The 21,201-nt window shown below is 41.8% G+C and overlaps 1 protein-coding gene across 2 annotated transcripts in view; it reads right to left on the bottom strand.

Annotated features, from left to right (window-relative positions):
- The window catches only part of phf12b (PHD finger protein 12b), a 26,210-nt gene extending 5,388 nt beyond the window's left edge, over positions 1–20,822 (bottom strand). Inside the window, exons 1-11 of one of the 2 annotated variants that reach the window (XM_054794680.1) lie at positions 20,138–20,822; positions 19,691–19,872; positions 16,342–16,414; positions 15,781–16,237; positions 12,641–12,761; positions 12,431–12,563; positions 11,113–11,277; positions 8,736–8,879; positions 842–1,550; positions 417–527; positions 1–114 (exon numbers count right to left, since the gene is read on the bottom strand). The exon at positions 1–114 is cut by the window's left edge and continues 30 nt beyond it. In XM_054794680.1, the coding sequence (XP_054650655.1) occupies positions 1–114; positions 417–527; positions 842–1,550; positions 8,736–8,879; positions 11,113–11,277; positions 12,431–12,563; positions 12,641–12,761; positions 15,781–16,237; positions 16,342–16,414; positions 19,691–19,872; positions 20,138–20,203 (2,275 nt within the window). In that variant the 5' untranslated portion in view covers positions 20,204–20,822. Of the gene's footprint in view, positions 118–416; positions 528–841; positions 1,551–8,735; positions 8,880–11,112; positions 11,278–12,430; positions 12,564–12,640; positions 12,762–15,780; positions 16,238–16,341; positions 16,415–19,690; positions 19,873–20,137 lie in introns of both variants that reach the window. The other variant, XM_054794678.1, reaches the window with a different exon arrangement.
- Positions 20,823–21,201: the final 379 nt, after the last annotated feature.

Genomic DNA, 21,201 nt, shown 5'->3' with positions numbered 1-21,201 from the left:
CGTCACTGGTGGCTGTAGGACGGGTGTCAGGGTCTTTGCCAGGGAATAGCTGTTGGATCCTCTGCCATGCCAGCATTTTGATCATCTCTGCATCCAACTTGTCCAACTCGATCCCTGCTGCAACACATAATACACACATTTGATATACATGTTCACCATTCAACTGTAGTCCTTTGTGTATATGCAAAAGATTTATAAGGGAAAAAAAAGGTTTATCAATAAATCCCATACCATGTTTATTCAATTTCGTCTGTGTAGTTCGTGGTTATCATGGTTTTTCGGGATTAAAAAAAAAAAAAGGCTCACTTTGTCTTGGATTTTGGCTTTTAAAAATGTTCTTGAGAAGGCTATTTCTTTTTATTATTTCAGGCCAATAGGGTTTGTAAAATCGGCCTAAATTAAATGAATCCACGTACCCCCCTTATCATCCATGTGGTCTTTCATGCAGTTGGAGAGATGTGTGATGGTGGAGATGGTGGTGGTCCTGGGCAGCATTGTGCCTGGCACTTCAGGGCCAAGCTTTACATCTGTAGACAGCAAGAAGACAGAAGGAGTCACAGGCTGTAACATGAAGTCAATGCTGCTGCACCGTAGGTGATGGTAGCTTTTGATGACTTCTAGTCAGAGTTAATGCTTCACATCGTGATAAACGTTACAGAAAAAACATAATTTGATGTACTCTTATAACAGGTTAAAAAACAAAACAAGGTTTGATAATCCATTTAATTTTTTTTTTAAACTTCAAACATCAGAACTGTGAAAAGTTTAGTACTTGCAATTTCCTATAATTTCCATTCCTGAGAAGTGATTGACAGTTCCCATAAAAACCCTTGGTGCGTACCTGTAGTTGATGATGACAACTCAGTATTGAGCGGGTGTTGCTCTTGGTTGTCTTTAGGTGGTGTTTTAGACCGGGCACTGATGGTGATGGCGTCGCAGGGCTTTTCATCACTGCTGATGCACAACGCTTGGGTCCGATGGTTCTGTTGGTTACTAGAGCATATAGCTGGAGAACCAGGACAGTGTTGTGGAGTGCACACTTCTGCAGTGCTGCCGGGCTCCTTTTTGAGTGTTTCGGCGCCTATGTGGTTCACCAGGTCAGCGGCAGCAGCTGAGTCAGGGGTGTCCGGCTTCCGCCTTTGTAGCTCTCCCTGTATGCAACACTGGGACTCAGTTTTACAGTCTATAGGTCCATTTGCCTTGGAAGGGTGACACTCATGTACAGGTCCATTATATTTCCTACAGTTCTGGCATGGTGGCATGCTGCATTTACAAGCAAATGGCTGTCCTAGACTGTCCCTTGTTGAAGAGGTCCCCTGGCGGTCATCAGGTGCAATGCAGAGTTTGGAGTAGGGCCCAGGGGAGTAAGTCCTTTCTAAAGAATGCTGACTTTTCACATTCTCAGGTGTTGTACAGGATTTACAAATGTCTTTATTATCAGAGTCCCACTGTGCTGTTGGCGATGTTGATAATGAGGTGGACGAAGTCTTTTGCTTGGTAGACAAGTGCCGCATGATGCTGCACTGAAGGGCGATGACGTCCTGTAGCCACTGTTTGACACAATATTTGATAAGCCATGTTACTACAGTATATAATGGGAGTAAAATACAAGTTGACATTGAGCTTAATGTAGCCCCAGTTAGAAACAGATAATACAGGACTCTATGCAAAAATGTACATCATTATTTAAACCATTTCCTCATCTTCTCCCTTTTCTTAAAAGCAAGGCTGTTTGTTCTATTTTATTCCACTTTGTAGGGAATACTACTAATTAGGAATGCTCCGATCGATCAGCTGGGTTTCCACTACATTTAACTGATCGTGGCGGTGCGTCACCACAAAATAAAAGCCGCCACACCTTAAAAACCCAACTTCAAAACTATTTTAAATAATATACTCCATGAATTGGCATAAATGCTCAATAGATACACATACACTCCTGATCAAAATCTTAAGACCAGTTGAAAAGTTGCTAGAATTTGCATTTTGCACATTTGGATCTTAATGAGGTTCTAAGTAGAGCTACAATATGCACAAACAAGAAGGGGGAGTGAGACAAAAAGCACTTTGAAAAAGTCATTTATTGAAAATTAAACTGAAATAGGCTGTATATCAGCTGGTCAAAAGTTTAAGACCATCGCTCAAAAAATAACAGAAACTCTCCAAAGCAGAACAAAAAATGTTCTCAGTAGGACTCAGTAATGAGTAGCTCCAAAGTTCTTGTTAATCACTTAAAAAATTGGTTTGGGCATGCTTGATGGGAGTGTTTCCAGGAGGCTAGTGGGAACATTGCTCCAAGTGGTGAAGATGGCTTCATGAAGGGCATCAACTGTCTGGAACTGATGGCCATTTTTATAAACTTCCCTTGCCATCCATCCCCAAATGTTCTCTATGGAATTTAAATGAGGGGAACATGCAGGATGGTCCAAAAAAGTGATGTTATTCTCCCTGAAGAAGTACTTGGTCAAGCGAGCATTGTGATCTGCAGCGTTGTCCTGTTGAAAAACCCAGCTGTTACCACACAGACGAGGGCCCTCAGTCATGAGGGATGCCCACTGCAACATCTGCACATAAGCCCTCCGCCGTTTCACGACCCCGCACCACCTGAAGCTCCAGTGTTCCACTGAATGAAAACGCACCGCAGATCATGATGGACCCCCCCTCCACTGTGCCGGGTAGAAAATATCTCAGGTGGGATCTCCTTGTCATGCCAGTAACGTTGGAAGCCATCTGAACTGTCAAGGTTACATTTTTTCTCATCAGAGAATAAAACTTTTTTCGACCTTTCAATGTCCCATGTTTGATGCTCCCCGGCAAAGTCTAAACGGGCAGTTTTTTGGCGTTGAAGGAGACTAGGTCTTTAAATTGTTTTTTAAACCCGTTTCGCGTAGATGCCATCTGATGGTTATTGTGCTGCAGCCAGTACCAGTAAGGGCCTTAATTTGGGTGGAAGACCGCCTTGTGTCTTGATGGACAGCCAATTGGATCCTCCAGCTCAGCGCAGGCGTGATTTTTTTGGGGTCGACCACTTGACTTTTTTGTTCCATAATACTCAGGATCTTTCAAAAAAATTTAGAATGACTGTCTTCTTAGCTTTAGCCATCAGGAGGTCATGACAGTGTGAATGCCTGACAGGCAATGACAATTTTGAGCAGATTTTGGCTTTTATAGCCTGTGGTCTTAAACTTTTGATCAGGTGATAAACAACCTATTTAATTTATTTTTTTGTATATATTATATAATAATAATAATAATAATAATAATAATAATAATAATAATAATAATAATAATTATTATTATTATTATTATTATTATCATCTCACATACATACTGACCACGGTTAGTTTGAAAACAATCTAAAATATGTGCGTGCGCGTGGGGGCGTATATGTGCGTGCGTGCGTGTGTGTACTTTTATTTATTTATTTTAGTTATTTATTGGGGGGGGGGCATACAGGGGTTTGCTCCATGGGGTCGAGTGCTGGGTGATACATCGCTGCCGCCCGTGCCTCCGCTGGGTGGGTGGAGGGTATGCGTCCTGCATCCCTGGGCGGGGCGGCACTGTGTCGGGGGTCGGGCGGGGGTTGGCCCGCGGCGGGCCGGCCTCCGCTCCCTGGGGGTGGAGGTGGCGGGGGATGGTGATTGGCGCTTCCGGCGCGGGCGGGCTTCTTTCCGGTGGTGGGGGCGTCTCTGGGCCTGCCGGTTTATGGGACCCGGTACTCGTCTGCCTTTGTGGGGTGTGATCTTTCGCTGGTCTCGGGGGTTGGCAGTCTTCCGGCCCGCCGGCGCCCTGTCCTTGGCTGGGATTACCTCTCTTCGGCCCCTTGCTGGTCTTCCCGGGGGGGGAAGGCTCTCTGGGCTGGCTCTTGGGGCACTGATCTTTGTGCTGCCTGCCCCTGTGGGCCTGGTGGCCTTCTGGCGGCGGGGGCTCGGCCTGGCTATTTGGGGCGGGGCTCTCTGGGAGGTGGAAGGCGGCCCCTTTCCTTTCATGCATTCTCAGTGACAATTACACGCCCACACATTCTTGCACCTTTATATATATGAAGTCTTCCCCACATACAGAGATACCTGTACATATGCACACTCACAGAACATACGTACTTCCCCACATTACTCACTGAGTTAACCAGGGTGTTATTATGTTGTTGGTTTTATTACAGCGACGGTGATATCAGCAGTATGACTATAGTTTTTTTTTTTTGTTTGTTTTTTACAATGATGTGCATTACAGTAATTATCATTCTGTTCACTATCATGGATAATCATTTTCATTACTACAATTATGTGTGACTGTTTCAATGCGGTATTATCATTGTGATCACTATCATAGTTCATTTCATGACTGCTATTATGTGCGACTGTTTCAATGCAGTATTGTCATTGTGATCACTATCATAATTCATCATTTCATGACTATTATGTGTGATTGTCATTGACAGCGTTATCATTGTGGTTGTTGATATTGTTTTGTCCTTTGTCCTTAAGTCCTTGTTCGTCTTTATAGTTGTCACAGACATTTAATTGCTGATGTCGTTCTGTATGTTTCTGTTGTTCTGTTCTTGTTGTCACAATTGTTGTTGTTGCTGCTGTTGTCCCTGTCTCTTGTCTCTCTTTTTTTTTTTTGTCCCCCTCTCATCCCCCAGCATCAAAGTCAATTAAATTTTGTATAACAGGGGAAGTGTATATCACACTTCTCCCTGGCAGAGTAAATCCGTTGAGCACTTGACGGCATTTAGATCTACAATTCTATCTGCTTTAAAGGCTGGACAGGACAGGGGTAAAAAAAAAAAAAAAAAAGAAAACAATCTAAAATATAAAAATGTTCCTTTGAGAACGCTGCACCAGAATCGCCTGTCTGCCATGCTGGCACTTGCACACGTGACCAGATAGGTAACATGTCTTGTGTTGACTTTCACTTTGTTTCTTATCGGGAGGGGAATGAACAATAGCCTCTGTGTAGTCAATTGACGACAGCTTGTCACATGCTAAAGCCTATCTATGCCAGCGTGTGTGATCGCTCACATTTCAAACTCACTGCACTTTCAGGCTTTTTTTTTTTATTTTTTTTTAAACATGCCTGGCTGGCGGCATCTCGCCACTATAGTTTGTTTTTGTCGAGCTACGATCATCATTACAACTTACTTCTTGAAAGCGTCACTTAATCTTTCTCTCTTGTTATTATAATACTAATGGCTTGTCTTCAAAACACTAGTTGTGTGTCGAAGTTGTGCAACAGAAACATGTAGTGTGTACAGCTTTATAAACAGTGATGCTATCACAGGGGTCTCCAACAGGTAGCTCCTATGCTAGCAGTAGCTCACCAGCTGATGTTGAGTAGTTCAAAGAATATTTGCTTCACCTCTTAGTATTTTTATAAGTGTTCTATTCAAACATGGCACCTGTATTTAATGACAAATGAGCACACTGAGTGGAGATGTGCTTTGTAAATAAAGTGCAATTTACAGTAAATGTTGCCAGTGCTCTCAGCAACTTTGCCATTAAATTAACAGTTTTGCAATGTTCCTGGTTCATGCTCTGCTAGTTGTTGAAAAAAGTTATATGAGTTGATAATAAAAAAAACTGCTGTTTGTTATAAAAAATAAATTCAGACGCTGCAGCGGGATGACACAGTGGCGGCTGTCCTCCCCTCCACGTAGCCCTCCACCACAGCTTAAAAAAATCCTAGGGGAAAACCTGAAATGCCTTTCAAAGCCAATCACAAAAAACGATTGGTGTGTGGCGGCAAACCCTACATGCGCTGTGTCACGTAGGGTTGCCAGCACCTGTATTGAGCCAACAAGGGATGCACTTTGTCCTCTATTGCAGCGAGAATCAACACTAGTCTGTAAAACCGCAATGGTTTCAGTTTGACAGCTTGACACAGGCTATGCCAGTCCATGCCAGCGTGTTTGATCACTCCCTCATCAAACCTATTGCCATTCAACTTTGCGTGAATCTTTGTTTACACGCTTTGCCTAGCTGTCATTGGTGGCAGCTAGCTTGCTAGAGTTATCCACCTAGCTTCTGGTCTTCGGACTCCAAAGGTGATTTGTGTATGGTTGTTTAATGAACATAAACAGTGTGTCAAACCTTATGATGGTGATATTATCACAGGGGTCTCCTATGAGTAGCCCACAAAGGGTGAAAGAATATTTGCTTCAACTGTCAGTAGTTTTTTATGACAACTGTTCAGTTCAGACTTTATATAATGACAAATGAGCACAAAATCGGATAAAGATTATGGTCACACTGTTTGAGTGGAGATGTGCTTGGTATGTAAAGTAGTGTATAATTGAAATGTTGCCAGTCATAAATAAAAACACATAGGTGACACCTCTAATAGCGATGAAAGTTGGACACCCCTGCAATCTGGACACTTTTAAGTTAAACAGGACATATTTATATTTCATAAAGATTTATTTGTATTATTTTATTTTGTTCGTTTAGTTATCTTGAAAAAAATACAAATAAATTATTGAACAATGCATTTCCCATGTGTTTGTATTACTCCAAAAGATGTTAAATTAAATTCAGGATTGTGTCAAATACAGTCAAACTTGTCTATAGCGGCCACTAAAGGGAGTCTGCAAAAGTGGCCGCTATAGACAGGTGGCCTCTATAGACAGGTTGGCGTCCAGTTTGAATGTTGACCAGTAGAGGGGAAAAAAAAGGAAAAAAAAGAGGAAAATAATAATAATAATAATAATAATAATAATAATAATGTTGACCAGTAGAGGGCACTGCGGACTGCGGATAAAAGTTGTACAGCACTACTAGGCTTGTTATTATCATGGTTCATGGTTTTAATTCATCCTGAACATGCATGAGTCAAACAGTAGCACATCACATAGTACAATTCACAATTTTGCATGTGCAAAAAGGAGTAGGAAGAAGCAAAGCTTATTTAATCCTACTCCTCATCAGTTTCACATCAGTTGCAATACATTTATTCACCTCTTGTTCTTCCAAGTGTACTTTGTAGGTCTACATGACAATGTAGTGCAATCATAGCCAATGTTTTTACTTACTAAAAGGAAGCGAGAGGCTTAATAATAACTGATAGAATATATCCACGACCCACAGAACAAAGCTGTGCTAGTAATGTCTTACGCTTGTTTTTAATATTTTACTTTTTATACGGCAGAGTTGTCATTACAGCTTTAGTTCATCAGGAAGTGACGGGAAGTGACGGTGGGCGTCCCGAGCAGGAGAGCTAGGCTCAGTGCTAGCTGTGAGTTTCGAGAGAGTTGGGAAGTGTGTTTATGTTGGCGTGGATGTAAAGTCCTGCAGTGTTCTCCGCTGTTAATAAAGCCATTAAAGTGCATCGGCGACGTGAGTCTCTCCTTCCCCACAACAAGCGGCATTACAGTATTGACCAGTGCGCACCAGGAAATAAACGGTGTCATTTCTTACAGGCATTGGCTGGACAGCTACGTAGTGGGGCTTGTTTATCCTTTGCCTTGTGGGCAAGCAGGAAGGAGAGACGATGCTGAGAGATGTGTGTGTGTGTGTTCTGAGCTGCTGTCTGGTGGCCGCGTTCAATAAATAAAGTTGGCAGAAGAAACAGGAGAAGTTTCCTTCTTTGCTTCGGAGCTGAATAACACTGACAAGTTAACACACTAGTAGCGAACGGAAAAGAAGACGGCTTTGTTTGTGTCGAATACAGAAGATGAGGACTTTGATGGATTTGTGGTTGAGGATTGATGAAAAATAACGTGAGTACATTCTAAAATACTTCAATTAAGTACAACCGAACTCAGTTTTGCTCCCGCTGCCGCATGCACGCTAGCGTATGTTTTTTTTTTTTTTATTATTGTAGCGTCGCTGGGAGCACGTCCTGTTCCCAGTCTACTTTGCGGTAATGTTTTGGTGCAAATGCTCTTAAAGTTACATGTTTGACCAGGAAATAGCAAGCTCAAAAGAAGACGGCTTTTTATGTGGAACAACTGACAGTTTGTGTGGATCTTGTGAATGATTGTGACTGAGCTAGGACTCAGTAATTAAAGTCTACACACGACGGCTTCATTGATTGAAAAACAAAACTTTTTTGTGCATGAAGCTTCTACCTGAGTTGGTAATTTGGCCGCTATATGCAGTCAGATATTGACCAAGGGAGACAAAATGGGTGGCCGCTGGCTGCGTTAGACAGGTGACTGCTATACACAGGGTCTATAACATGTAAATTTGCTGGGGGGGGGGGGGGGGGGGAGATTTTTCAGTGGCTGCTATAGGCAGGTGGCCGTTCTATACAGGTGGCCGCTAAGACAAGTAGTTGACTGTAGTATAAAAATCATTTCACAAAAATAAAGACAAAAAAAACCCTATCCTCCCAAAAGTTTTGTTTTGTTTTTGTTTGTTTTTTTTAAATTACCACACATCATAAATAAATAGAAAAATCTACAGTTAAGCCATGTGATCGGTATCGGCCCATCTCACTCATGGATGAGTGGTACCAGAATCAACGGGATAAAACCCTGAACGGAGCATTCATCATCGTCATCTTCTACTTTTACTACTAATTTATAGTGTATTACCATTCAGCTAAAACAATGGTCACCATCAATCATACATTTAAATAATAAAACTACAGTTTGACACCAAATTAACATTCGATCCCTTAATTTTAGCAATTTTCATTTCATCCCCTTAAATATCTTTACTTGTACCCGGCATATGACAATTATTTCACCAAAGTGGTGGATAAAGTAGGAGTATTTTTTTTTTCCTTCTTCCTACCTCCTGCTGCTCATCTTCTGTGGTGAGATGTTTCCTGTGCTGGTGTTCAGGGACACCACTACAGACCAACTCCAACTGCCGCATCCCCGGAGGATGTAGACTGGAGGGTGGGTTCCGGTACTGACACTTGATGGCATCTGGCACCTGAGATCAAACAGCAACTGTTAGAGAAACTAGAAATGCACGGTTGCAGACAACCACACTGTATCCCACCAGGCAAACTGCCAATTAATATGCATGTGTGCGCCCCAAACGTAATGATAGTCTGCCAGCCACCCATGATGCACAAACACCCACAGCCCTTCCATCATGTCATCAAAATTGAATATATAATTTTTAACCCATGCACTGTGAGCCGAAAAACTGAACTGTGTTCTACGCACAAAAAATCTTTACGCCGACCATGATAAAGCAGGCCTTACATCGCGACGTACGTGCTCCTACATGTAAAAATAGGGAAAATCGCAAGAGACACGCACGTCGCCCGCACAGATTTTCAAACCCGCAGACAGCACGCAAAGCCCGTCGAAAGAAAATTGGGATACAAATTATTTTCTGCATGCACGCAGGAAAACCTTGTACGCAGCCAGGTCGCGAGGGCAAGGCAGAGGAGGAGTGCGTGACCCTTGTGTGTGTCGCAAGTTTAAAGTTGAAAAGCAGGACTTTCGTTCTTTGTTGTGCACTTTGGAACTCAGATACAACATCTCATCGTAAAGATATTTCACTGACACTGCAATGGTGAATAAGGGCAGCCTAGTTTTTTTTGGTTATAATATATTGACGTCTGCAAGTGTTATTCTTGTATGACAGCCACTAGTACAGAAATCTAGATTTTGTATGAAAGCTGTTTTTAACCTTGCTATACAGCAAAAATATTACATTGTCAGATTCTATGCTCATGATTTTAGTTTGAATTCAGTAGTCTATATATATTTGTGAATAACGGCTGATTTTTTTTTATGTTGGTTACTCAGAATATGCTGAAGTTTGTTAATTTTATACATGCTGCCACTGTTGCACTTTACTCTTCCTGTTGGTTCTGTGCAATGGGAAATATGTTGGTCGAAGTAACCTTCTTATTATTAAAAGATAATGGAAGTAAATTCATCTGTTTCATGTTTATTTTAATAGTGGAGCATTACAAATATTATTGGTTTTAGTAGTACACAGGGTTGAAAAAAACAAAAAAAGATGCATCAATAATCGGTTTATCATCGCATCGCAGGCCTCTGAATGGTAATCGCATCGAATCCTGAGGTGGCCAGAGATTCCCACACCTACCCAATATAGCAGATATAATCAGAGAAAATAAGCCATTTAAGACATAAAAAGAACTAGAGTAAAACTAAACAGAAATAGAGCAAATGTGTTCGGAGCAGAATGGGTGAGAGACAGTGTAGTTGGAGGTTCAGAATTGCGTTTTAGAATGTTGCGGGTTATGGCCGCAACAGTAGTCCGTGTTATTATTGTGCCTGTTGGGACATAATGTAAAAATGCAATAAAAGCCTGTTCTTCCAGCAATCATGTCTGGTGCTTGTCTCACCAAACGACTAACACCCAGTGACCAATGAAGAGGACTACAGTCACAATCTGAATCGTCTTCCTAATGGCTTACATTTGTATTTTAGTTCATTTAGCCACTTTTATGCTTGAAAATGCTTAATTTGGGTGAAAAATACAATTTGCTTAAATATGCATATCTTTCATTAATAGTCCATATTCAACCGAAAAAAAACAGCTTTATTAGCTTTTAACTTATCAGTTTTACCAGCTTTTAAACAGATTTATGAATTGATTCTGCATCACTGAGTACTATGTAAAATGGAAAGCATAAAGGATAAGGCATCCTTAAAGTTTCCTTGAAAGCAACTTCATTTAGGCTAGCTGCAGAGCATCTCAATAATAAAATTCATAACAAAAAGTAGACCTGCTCTCAATGAATTTCTGAATAAGGAAATAATTTCATACTTTTTCCACATGCTAATATGAACAATAGTAAAAAATCAACTCTGCATAGGGCTCTAGGCATCTATATAATGCAACTCTGCTCTTTCTCAGCAATACAAACAGCAGTAAACATATGAACCTAATTAGATTATTGTACGAATTGTCACTTGCCTTCACTTATGACTCACTTGAAGTTAAATGTGTTTTTAGAGTACAGTATCTTGATCTCCAGAGCGTCAAATGGGAAATGTGTACATAAGTCAACGCGTAACGTGTTACAATATCGCAGCATCCCGTCATGTTTGCACAGAAACTGAAACGCCAACAGAGCCAACTCACAAAGACAGTAATTCTGATTGGATCGCCTCCTTAATTCACCCACGCCTCCTCCAAAATGAATACTGACATGGAATACTCCAGTGCAGTGTACCTTGATGGTCTTTTTGTTGTACTGCTGAGTGGCCCGATAGTTGGGTGAATACTGTCTATGTACTCTGCGCAGGAAGTCCAACTTAACAGCATGTTGAGACATTCTGTCCTGGAACTGGTCGAATAGCTGACAGCGGCTGGACAAGCTGAGGCTCCTCTGATTCAACTGTGCAATAGAAAAAAAAAATTAAGTCAAGTAAAACATTATATTATCCTGAGAAAATGAGTTACAAGTGGTCCTTGGGCTACGTACAACATGCGTTGTGTGTAAATTGGATCTTATACCTAAATTACCAAAATTTCCGGACCGGTATTTAAGCCGCACCCACTAAAATTAAAAGAGAAAAACAGATCTGTCCATAAATAATCCACACCGGTCTACAAGCCGCATGTTTCCACATTGTGAGATGGGATATTTAGTACACAGAAAGATGTTACACACAACCATTAAACAAACAGTAGCCCACCAGAAAGTTTCATTGCCATCTTGATTCTTCTCTTTAAAAGACCAGACATCTTGTTGAACGAGCTCGTGGAGCAGGTGGAGCCACCTGGCGTGGCCCAGCAAGGTGCACTGTGGTAGGACACACTCTACGTGCAGCCCTGATGCGCCACCATGTTCTCATGCCAGTATACCAGAAGCAAGTCTTTCTTCTTCAGACATTTGCTCAACATTACTTAGTGATGTCATCGACATCTATTGGTCACATTTGGGATACAGTTTACTGCATGGGCCTCCCGCCACCTCCCCACACGTTCTCCATGATGAGGGAGTTGCTTGGAAGCACGCGAGATGTCGCGAGACCAGAACGTGACCACATATTAGGAGCATCACTGTATAAGCCACAGGGTTCAAAGCATGAGAAAAACGTAGCGTTTTATAAACTGGAAATTACGGTATTGTAGACACAACACATGGAGGACATAAAATACACTAATACAAAAATTTAATACAAGAATGAAATAAAACAGTCATAAAAAAAATAATAACTCTTTACCTTTACTCTGTAGTTTATTGGGTGGAGGAAGAAGAGGCCGGAGAACAAAACAATAATACGACCGCTGTGCTTATTACTGTGGCTTTCATAGGAGCAGATGCTTTAACATGTTGATGGATACCATCTATACCCTTAATGATGCTTGTGATGGTTGAAGGCGAGTATACTGTACACTGCATCCTTGCAGCGTGTATTCCTCTGCTGTGGATGCTGAAACTAGTGAGTTTGGTGTTCACAGTCCAAAATTAAGTTTTTCATGAATTTATGGGAGCGTGCATGTAACCGGAGGACCACCTGTACTTGCATCTCTGCGTGTCTCACCACGAGGTGCTCAACATGATTTGGGCACATCCATTTGCCAGCAGGTAATGCTGTAAGCGGTGGGTCGAGACAGTCCGTGTGGAACAGAAGAGGACAATAGTCACACTGGATCAAGGGAGCCAACCTGCAACTCCTACAGGAGATCAAAATAAGATAATCGGTGCAATAAACAATCAAGAAGATGGTCTGTGTACATGTCTGTGTTATTACCTGTTACATGAGAAGCAGACTTTGACTGGTAAAGGTACCAGACCATTGGGATCTAGCTCATACTGCAATCGCCTGAATGGCTTCCCAAGCAATTCCTCTTTTTTCCTCCGTTTACTGCTGCCTGAAAACAGAGATACAGATGTTATTCCTCAAGAAAAAAGTGAAAGTGCTGCACACATTACAAGACAACTTTGGAGTACAGTGTTTCCTCGCTCTATTGCGGTTCACCTTTCGCGGACTTGCTGTATCCCTGATTTTTTTATTGGAATTTTAGTTGTTTTTTTCTCTACAGCAGGAGAACGCTGTTGCAGGCTGTGCCTGGCCCTTTAAGAAGAACTGCATTGTGGGAAATTGAGTCTTGTAGTTCTGTGCTTTGGAGGTGGTGGTGTCACTCTCTAGTCTCTCTCTTCTGTCTGCACTAAACCATTGCCTTCTGCGCCCTGATTGGCTGTAGACCATTGTCAATCTCCTTTGTGTTGTCATTTGTTGTGGTCATGACTAGCAAACTAGCTAACCATGTGAGCTGCTTACTTGTGTGGTGAGTTTGAGGCTTGCGATGTGATCATCGGTCAGGCGGTGGCTAATGTAGCCAAAACACGAGACACCGTGTGTGTGTGTCTAAGGCGTATACCCCGAAAAGTGGTTGGATTCGTCAGACTGGATGACGGGCCGTCGGCGGCGGGGGTGGAAGAGGCCAGGTTTGCAGACTGCTTGGGGGCCTGCTGGAGCGCCATTAAGCTACAGTATGTGCTCTTGCATTCTTAAAGAAGGTGTCTGATCCTCTACGTTTCACCAGTGATTTTGAAAAAGGAAGTCAAATATGTTTTTGTCTAAAATGAAGGTGATTTTATGGTTCCGCTTTCATATCATTCAGCCCAGCGGTCACCAACTTGGTGGCCGCGGGCACCAGAGAGCCCCCCCACAACCACAAGGCGCCTGCAAGCCTACTTTTGATTCAGGTTTTCAGTTAATAATGGGAGAACACTAGAAAGAAATGCATTCTGAAATGCAAAATGTGAGTTGTGGATACCAGCATTTTGTTAATGTTTTGGAAAAACAAGCATATTTGGGTTGAAATAAGTTATGAAAATAAATGTTGCAAAAATGAGTAGCTCTTGGCCATTTTCATTTTGTAAAAGTAGCTTTCATAAGAAAAAAAAATGTTGGTAACCCCCCTGATATAGCTTATAGTAAATTTCAAAAGTTACACTTAACCTATGTGATTGGTATCGATATCAACCGATTTCACTCATGGATGATCGCATCGGCAGCATTAAACTCTGATCGTAGCATCCCTACTGAAAATATGTGCACAATTTGGTAAGTCAGTATTTTGACCATATTGTCATTTTTATGCATATTTTCCAACCCCAAGCTGAATAAACTTGAATGCCTGTTGGGTTTAAGCATACCAGGTGATGTGCATGTGTGTACTGAGGGAGGGTGTGGCCTTAGGAGTTCACCACCCTTTATTTAGGTGTGCACAATTATTAGTCAGCTTCTTTTCCTCTGGCAAAATGGGCCAGAAAAGAGATTTAACAGACCCTGAAAAGTCAAGAACTGTAAAACATCTTTCATGGGGATGCAGGACTCTTTAAATTTACAAAATTGCCAAGATATTAGGACGTGGCCAAAGAAGCATTAAATGTTTTGTTGCAAGTGCACAAAAGGGTTGCAAGAAACGTGTCGAGAGAATAACATGCAAATGAACTGCCCAATATTTGAGAAAAAACAAACGTAAAGCTTCCAGGAACCCATTATCCTCCAGTGCTGTCATATTCCAGAACTGTAATCTACCCGGAGTGTCCAGAAGTACGGTACATGGTGTTCAGTGCTCAGAGACATGGCCAAGGTAAGAAAGACTGAAACCCGACCACCACTGAACAAGACACACAAGTTGAAAGGCTTTGACTTGGCCAAGAAATATCTGAAGACGGATTTTTCAAAAGTTTTATGGACTGATGAGGTGAGTGTGACTCTTGATGGACCAGTGGGATGGGCCCGTGGCTGTATCAGCAATGGGCAGAGAGCTCCACTCCAACTCAGACACTAGCAAGGTGAAGGTAGGGTACTCTTAAGGGTTGGAATTATTAAAAGATGAGCTTGTTGGGCCTTTTCAGGTTGAAGATGGACTCAAACTGAACTCCCAAACCTATTGCCACTTTTTTCCCCCACACAGTGGTACAGGAAAAAGTGTGCATCTTGCAAGAAGACCATAATTTTTATGTGGGACAATGGCCCATCTCATGCATCCAAGTACTCCACTGCGTGACCAGCTCGTAAAGGTCTTAAAAAATAATGATATGACCTCCTTGCTCACCTGACCTAAACCCTATTGAGTACATGCCGGCCCTTAAACGTAAGATTTACAGTGAAGAAAAAAGGTAAAACTCAACAGTATCTGGGAGGCTTTGGTTGCTGCTCCACAAAAAGGTGATGGCTAAATGATCAAGAAACTGACAGACTCCATGGATGGAAGGCTTTTCTGTGTCATGGAAAAGAAGGGTGGCTATATTGGTCACTGATTTATTTTTGAAAATGTCAGAAATATTTCTTTGTAGAGTTTGTGTGTTTTTTTTTACCATTCTGACTTTGAAAGAAATTAAAAAGTAGGGAGATGGGAATATTTTGAGTTGAGCCTAATAATTCTGCACACTAATAGTTGCCTAATAATTGTGTACGCAGAGATATTCTCAACAAAAGCCAAAACCTCACTTTCACTTGCTTAAATATTCAAGTATGAGGTTAATTAACATTTTGGATTGACCATGAGCACTGTTATTATTAAATAATAAAACTGATAATCAATAATGCAAATGACCTAATAATGGTGCACACAGTGTATCAAGGCACTACCATGCTCCTCATACATGAAAGGAAATCAACTGAATCCCACATAAGCCAGCCCTGCAACAGAGGCAAGGAAAACTCCCTTGAAAAGGTGCAGTATGTCATGGTTGGGTACTGCAGTGGGGGCGCTAGCGTTCATAAGTACTATTACAGTATATCACCCTCTTCCTGCTCAGTGCATGCAAGCACACCCCACATAACACAAAAAGTGGTTACTGACTAAGTTAACCATTTGGATGCTAGTTTGCATACATAAATTTTATCTGACAAAGGGTTAGGTACCGACTGACCTGGTAGTGCAGTGGTGCATGTGAGCTCACTGGGAAGCTGGAATTGTGTTGGATTTCTCTCCATAGCGGCTGCTATTAGCAGCTGAAAGGGCCTCTTGAGAAGACGTGGGGTTGGAGCAGACAATGCCGTGCTCTCAAGCTCAGCGCCCTGAAAATCATCCTCTGGCTCGGCTGCCTCCTCTTCTCCATCATTCTGCTCCTCTGAGGGAGTAGGGGTTGACGAAGTATTGGAAGTTGGCGTGCCAGGCCGGCTGCTTGGCCTGCTGCTACTCCTACGATCCAAGAGGCGTACCTGGGCCACCCGGAGACCAGGGCCTGCTGCTCCGGCTCCTGGTGGAAGGCCATCAAGACGCAATGGCCCAGCACTGAGCTCCAGCTCCGTAGTTAAGGAGGTAGAGTGCTTAGCAGAGGCCTTTTCCAGCAGGCCATTTGTCTGCTCAGACTTTTGCTCTCGTTTCTGAAAATAGATGAAAAGAAGCTTTACCTGGGTGCTCTTTTGTATCATCAGCAGTTTGACAGTCATGTTGGTGTGGGACTGACAGTCTATAATCTGTCAACTACCTTTTTTCTAACATTGCAGCGATGACACATCCATTCTCCTGGGGGAAGCATCTCTTCACTCAGGGGTGGGTCACTGCAATTCAAAGAGCCAAGTAAGGTTTTTCAATGAAAAACCAACAAATTCATATATGAATCATCTTAAATTATACATCAATTAAATCTCATGCAAGTACAAACCCAGCCCTAACTTGGTCATGGTTTATTTGTTTCAAATATGCTACTTAACCAGTTAAGTAACATCACATGATTTCATTTACACACATCCATTTGATGATAGGAAAGGAATGGAGAATGTGTTGCAATAAATATATAGCTTATTCCGTGATAAAGGAAATTGGTAAAAAAAAGTATTAAAATATATTTTTATAATAATTATATTCATAAATATGAATAAGAGTAAATCAAATAAGAATAAAATTAATAAATTATTAAAATTAAAATGAAAAATACAAATAAAACATGTCAAAATAAATTGAGATTCAACATTAACAAATACTGGCGTAAAAAAACAGATGATGCATTAATAAATGTAGGATATGGACTAAGCACTAACTTATTATTATAATCCGTCCATCCATTTTCTATACCGCTTCTCCTCTTGAGGGTCGTGAGGGTATGCTGGAGCCTATTATTATTATAATGAATGAGTGTTTGAGTTTGTTGAAATTGGGATACATGCATCTGCTTTCTTTGGCAAGAAAACCTGCTCACTGTCTCCATCTAGTGCACTGATTACTCAACTACGTGTTAAAAAGGCAACTTGCAAAAATATTCAGACAACGTCCAAGTACAGTACATGCCAAAACTTTGGACACCCCTTCTCATTCAATAAGTTTTCTTTATTTTCATGAGTATTTACATTGTAGATTCTCCAAACTATGAGTGAACACATGTGGAATTAAGTACTTAAAAAGTGCAAAATAACTCTAAATATGTGTTATATTTTAGACATCCGTCTTATTTTTTTCATAGCGCTGCAAACCCTTGGTGTTTTCTCAATGAGCTTCATGAGGTAGTCACCTGAAATGGTTTTCACTTCACAGGTGTGCCTTGTCAGGGTTAGTTAGTGGAATTTCTTTCCTTATTAATGGGGTTGGGACCATCAGTTGTGTTGTGTGTGTCCAAACTTTTGGCCTGTACTGTATCTTCAGAAAAGCTTTTACTACTCAAGCTCAGGATAAACAAATGATAAGTATTAAAAGCTGCTTTGTGTTAAACATGTCAATGACCGTAAAAGGTGCCCTCTGTCATGATTGGGTACCGCAGTGGGGGCTCTCGCGTTCAAAAATATTATAATCGTCTTCTTCCTGTTCGTCGCATGCAAGCCACACCCCACGTAAAACACACACGTGAATTAGTCAACTAGCTAATGCTTGCAGTTATACAGCCGGAAGTAAAACAATGTCATTCATTCATTAGCCAGTAAGGGTGTCACAAGATCTCGCGAGATTAAACCGTGACAAGACTCCTCGTTCAGAAAAAAAATTCCTTGTGGGCACAAGGCTTGGGAAAAAACTAAAATCACACAAATGAAAATTAACTCGATAATTTTGCCGGCCTCCATATATTGCCATGTGCGTGCGTGTCTGTTTTCGTCTCCCACCTCCAAACAGGCAGGAAGAGGATTCACTCTGTGCACTGGTTTCAGCACCATGGCACGTTTGTTCTATAGAACGACAGCATTAACGGAGTGAGCCCCTTTTGTCAGTCAGTCATACAGCCTCTCTGTCTTGGTGATGGAAGCGGGGCCACTAACATACAAGTGTAGAAGAGTAACATAATACAAATTATATCAGTAGATTGCAATATATTGTCTTTTTTTTATTTTTCATTGTACTGTTCTTAATTGTAAAGTTAAAATCTCATCTCGTAAAGCCACTCATGTATCATCTCGTCTCGTAAACGGAGTGTCTCGTGAAACACCTATTAGGCAGTGATATCTACACTTTGCAGCATCAGCTACGATATGATTTATTATTAGTCAGTAGGGGTGTCACGAGACATTCCGTTCATGAGACGAGACAAAATTTCAACATTAAGAAAATTACAATGAAAACATTTTTAAAAATGTCAATATATTGCAGTCTACTAATTTAATTTGTACTACATTAGCTTGCATTGTTCCTCATGAGGCTACACTCACCTACACGCTGTGTGTATGCTATCGGTCCTGCCACCACCCACAGAGACAGTATGACTGACAAAAGCGCTCAATTTGTTCTATCGAACAAATGTGCCAAGGTGATGAATCCAATGCACAGAGTGAATCCTCTTCCTGCCTTTTTGGAGGCAGGAGACGAGAAAAGCAGATGCACATGCACATGGTAACATATCAGGGACAGCAAAATTGTCTAGTTCATTTTCTTTTATTGTGATTTTTCTGAATGTTGTCACGTTTAAATCTTGCGAGATCTTGTGACACCCCTATTAGTCAGTGCTAACTACATTATGCAACGCAAACCTTTCCACAACATCTTCCTCAATGAGGTTGTCAGAGAAATAAGAAAGATTAAGAGACATAAGAACAGCATAAAAAAACAACAACAAAAATCCATGATAGCTAACATTAGTAGCTTTGCCAAATTACTATCAAATTGCGGTCCCCATGAAAAAGAAAAGCACATTGGACACCCCCAGGCAGCTGTTGTCACCACATGTCTATTTTTTGGGGCCCTGGGAATTGCTCCACCCCATAGAGCGCCCAGATTAGCAAACAACAAACCTAACTAATGCGCGTGCGTGCGTTACGTCGTCGCACTCAAAGCAGGAAGAGGCGGGAAACAATGGCAGCAGTACGTTGGAATGTTGGCGCTCTCTCTGCAGCTGGGGGAACCGAATGCATACAGCCCCCCTCAACGAAGACTACTAACTGTGACGGGGAAGCCTGTCCGAATAATTGGAGCGCATTTGGAGATGTTGCGGTGTCTTACGTGTTGTTCTTCCACATACCACAAGCTATCTGTTAGCAGTTCAATGTTCGAAATCATGCAAAGTGACACCGAACAAACGCTACCAAGGATCACATTCTTAGGCGTACAAAATCACCCACAACAAAAAAATGACATTTATTCAATGCAAATCACTTTCTCCTGAGATGGTTTTAAAGGGCTGCTAAAATGGCGGTAGAGGAGAATGAAGCCGGGAGGTCGCCATATTGTAAACAGACGCCATTTTTCCGTCGCGGTGGTCTGTATATGTCGGCTCTAAGAAACAACCCTACACAACCCGCATTCGAATGAATACTATTTCATTTTCAAGTGTAATATTTAAATAACATAGCGGTTGTATATGAGAACACTGTGAATCTGATAAGCGATCATTTGTGGTTGCGAAAATGGAGTGGACTTACCAGCACTGGAGGTGGAAGGCTGCAGGACAGTGGTCGCAGCACAGCAAATCTCCACCTTCCCTACAACTGTCGCAGGTGTCGTGGTTGGTGGCCCTGCCGCTTCTTCGAACGTCTCTTCCCAATTTCCGACTCCTCTTCTCCACCTCTTCGGACTTCGGGGGCGCCAGAAGTGTCTGAATTTGCTGTGAAAGTAGTTTGGACAAGTCGGTCACGACTTTCCCGTAAAATTATCTCATATGCAACGCATTTGAGATACGGTTGACATGGACATGGCAACATTGTGGCCTCCTTTACCAATTCTAACTACTTGATTGTCAATGCGAGAAATGCTATTCACTAGACTGGTGCTATATATATGAACAGTACTTCATACAGTCACACATACACAAACAAACACACACCAATAGACTACTTTTACATTGAGTCTCTTGGGCCGAGCAACCTTACCTCCATTAAGCCCCCGGAGGTATCCAAATCGTACACAATCGTCGGGGTCTCCATTTTGTCCCACATTCATCCAGGGCAGAAGTAACAAATTAAACAAGTGATGCGCACAACAATGAGCGTTAATCCAACAAGGAGTGTTTTAATGAAAATGTTTTGGACAAGAAACCGCTAGCCTAGAAATGCTAGCTGTTGTTAGCCGGCTAATCAGCTAACGACGACGCAAACCAGTCAAGGTTGCAGGGCTAGCAGCTAGGCTAGGTTGTCTTACGGGCTTCACAAAAACAAAAATAGACGACACTGGTGTGTTAAAATCCCGTAAACGTTAAGTCCAAGCCAACGCGGTTTAATTTATATCCAAACACGGCTGTCGTTTGCTACAAAACCTCCGTTTGCGGCCTAGCTGGCCAGCCATGATTGTTGCTTCTGCTCCTGCAAAAAGGAGCCTCGCAAATCTGGAAACCCCTCTGCTCCCATTGTCAACAGATGATGTAGCCCCAAAACACCACCGCCTAATAAGCCTCGTGCGATCCAAGTGCACGGATTTCCGAAGCGTTTGCAATATAATATCCAGAAACGGTGAGCTGAGACGCAAATTTGCAATATATTATTGGTGTGAAAAAGGCAGCGGATCTTCACGGGCTGCTAGCAACATCCTCTCCCCGTTGGCACAACCGCGAACCGCCGGCCGCGCATGCGCAGTGGAGCGGATACAGCAAGGGCAAGTGGCATCATTTAAAATGAAGATTTTGGTGGCTAGTTCTCGCTATTTCCGGTTCCAAATGCGTGAGAACCGAAATGTAAACAGATGAAGATCAATTAGTCGCGTCATCATTTTAGCCAAAACATTGATACAACGACTACCTTTTATTAACCTTGTTCTTTATTTATGACAGTCATAGCTACGGCCACTTCATTTGAATTGAGGAGAAACTACGAAACATGTTTTTTTTTATATGAGCGTTTGAAAGTGATCCTTGCCAGATTTGGAGGACCAGAGACCTAGGTATTCAGACGATGGCCCACAGTTTACTTCTAAAGACTGCCAATTTGAGAATTTTTCCCAG

This window comes from Dunckerocampus dactyliophorus, chromosome 12, assembly GCF_027744805.1.
Source record: "Dunckerocampus dactyliophorus isolate RoL2022-P2 chromosome 12, RoL_Ddac_1.1, whole genome shotgun sequence".
Lineage (NCBI taxonomy): Eukaryota > Metazoa > Chordata > Actinopteri > Syngnathiformes > Syngnathidae > Dunckerocampus > Dunckerocampus dactyliophorus.
The sequence above is the reverse complement of the archived record's forward strand: the minus strand, read 5'-3'. Positions and strand labels throughout refer to the sequence as shown.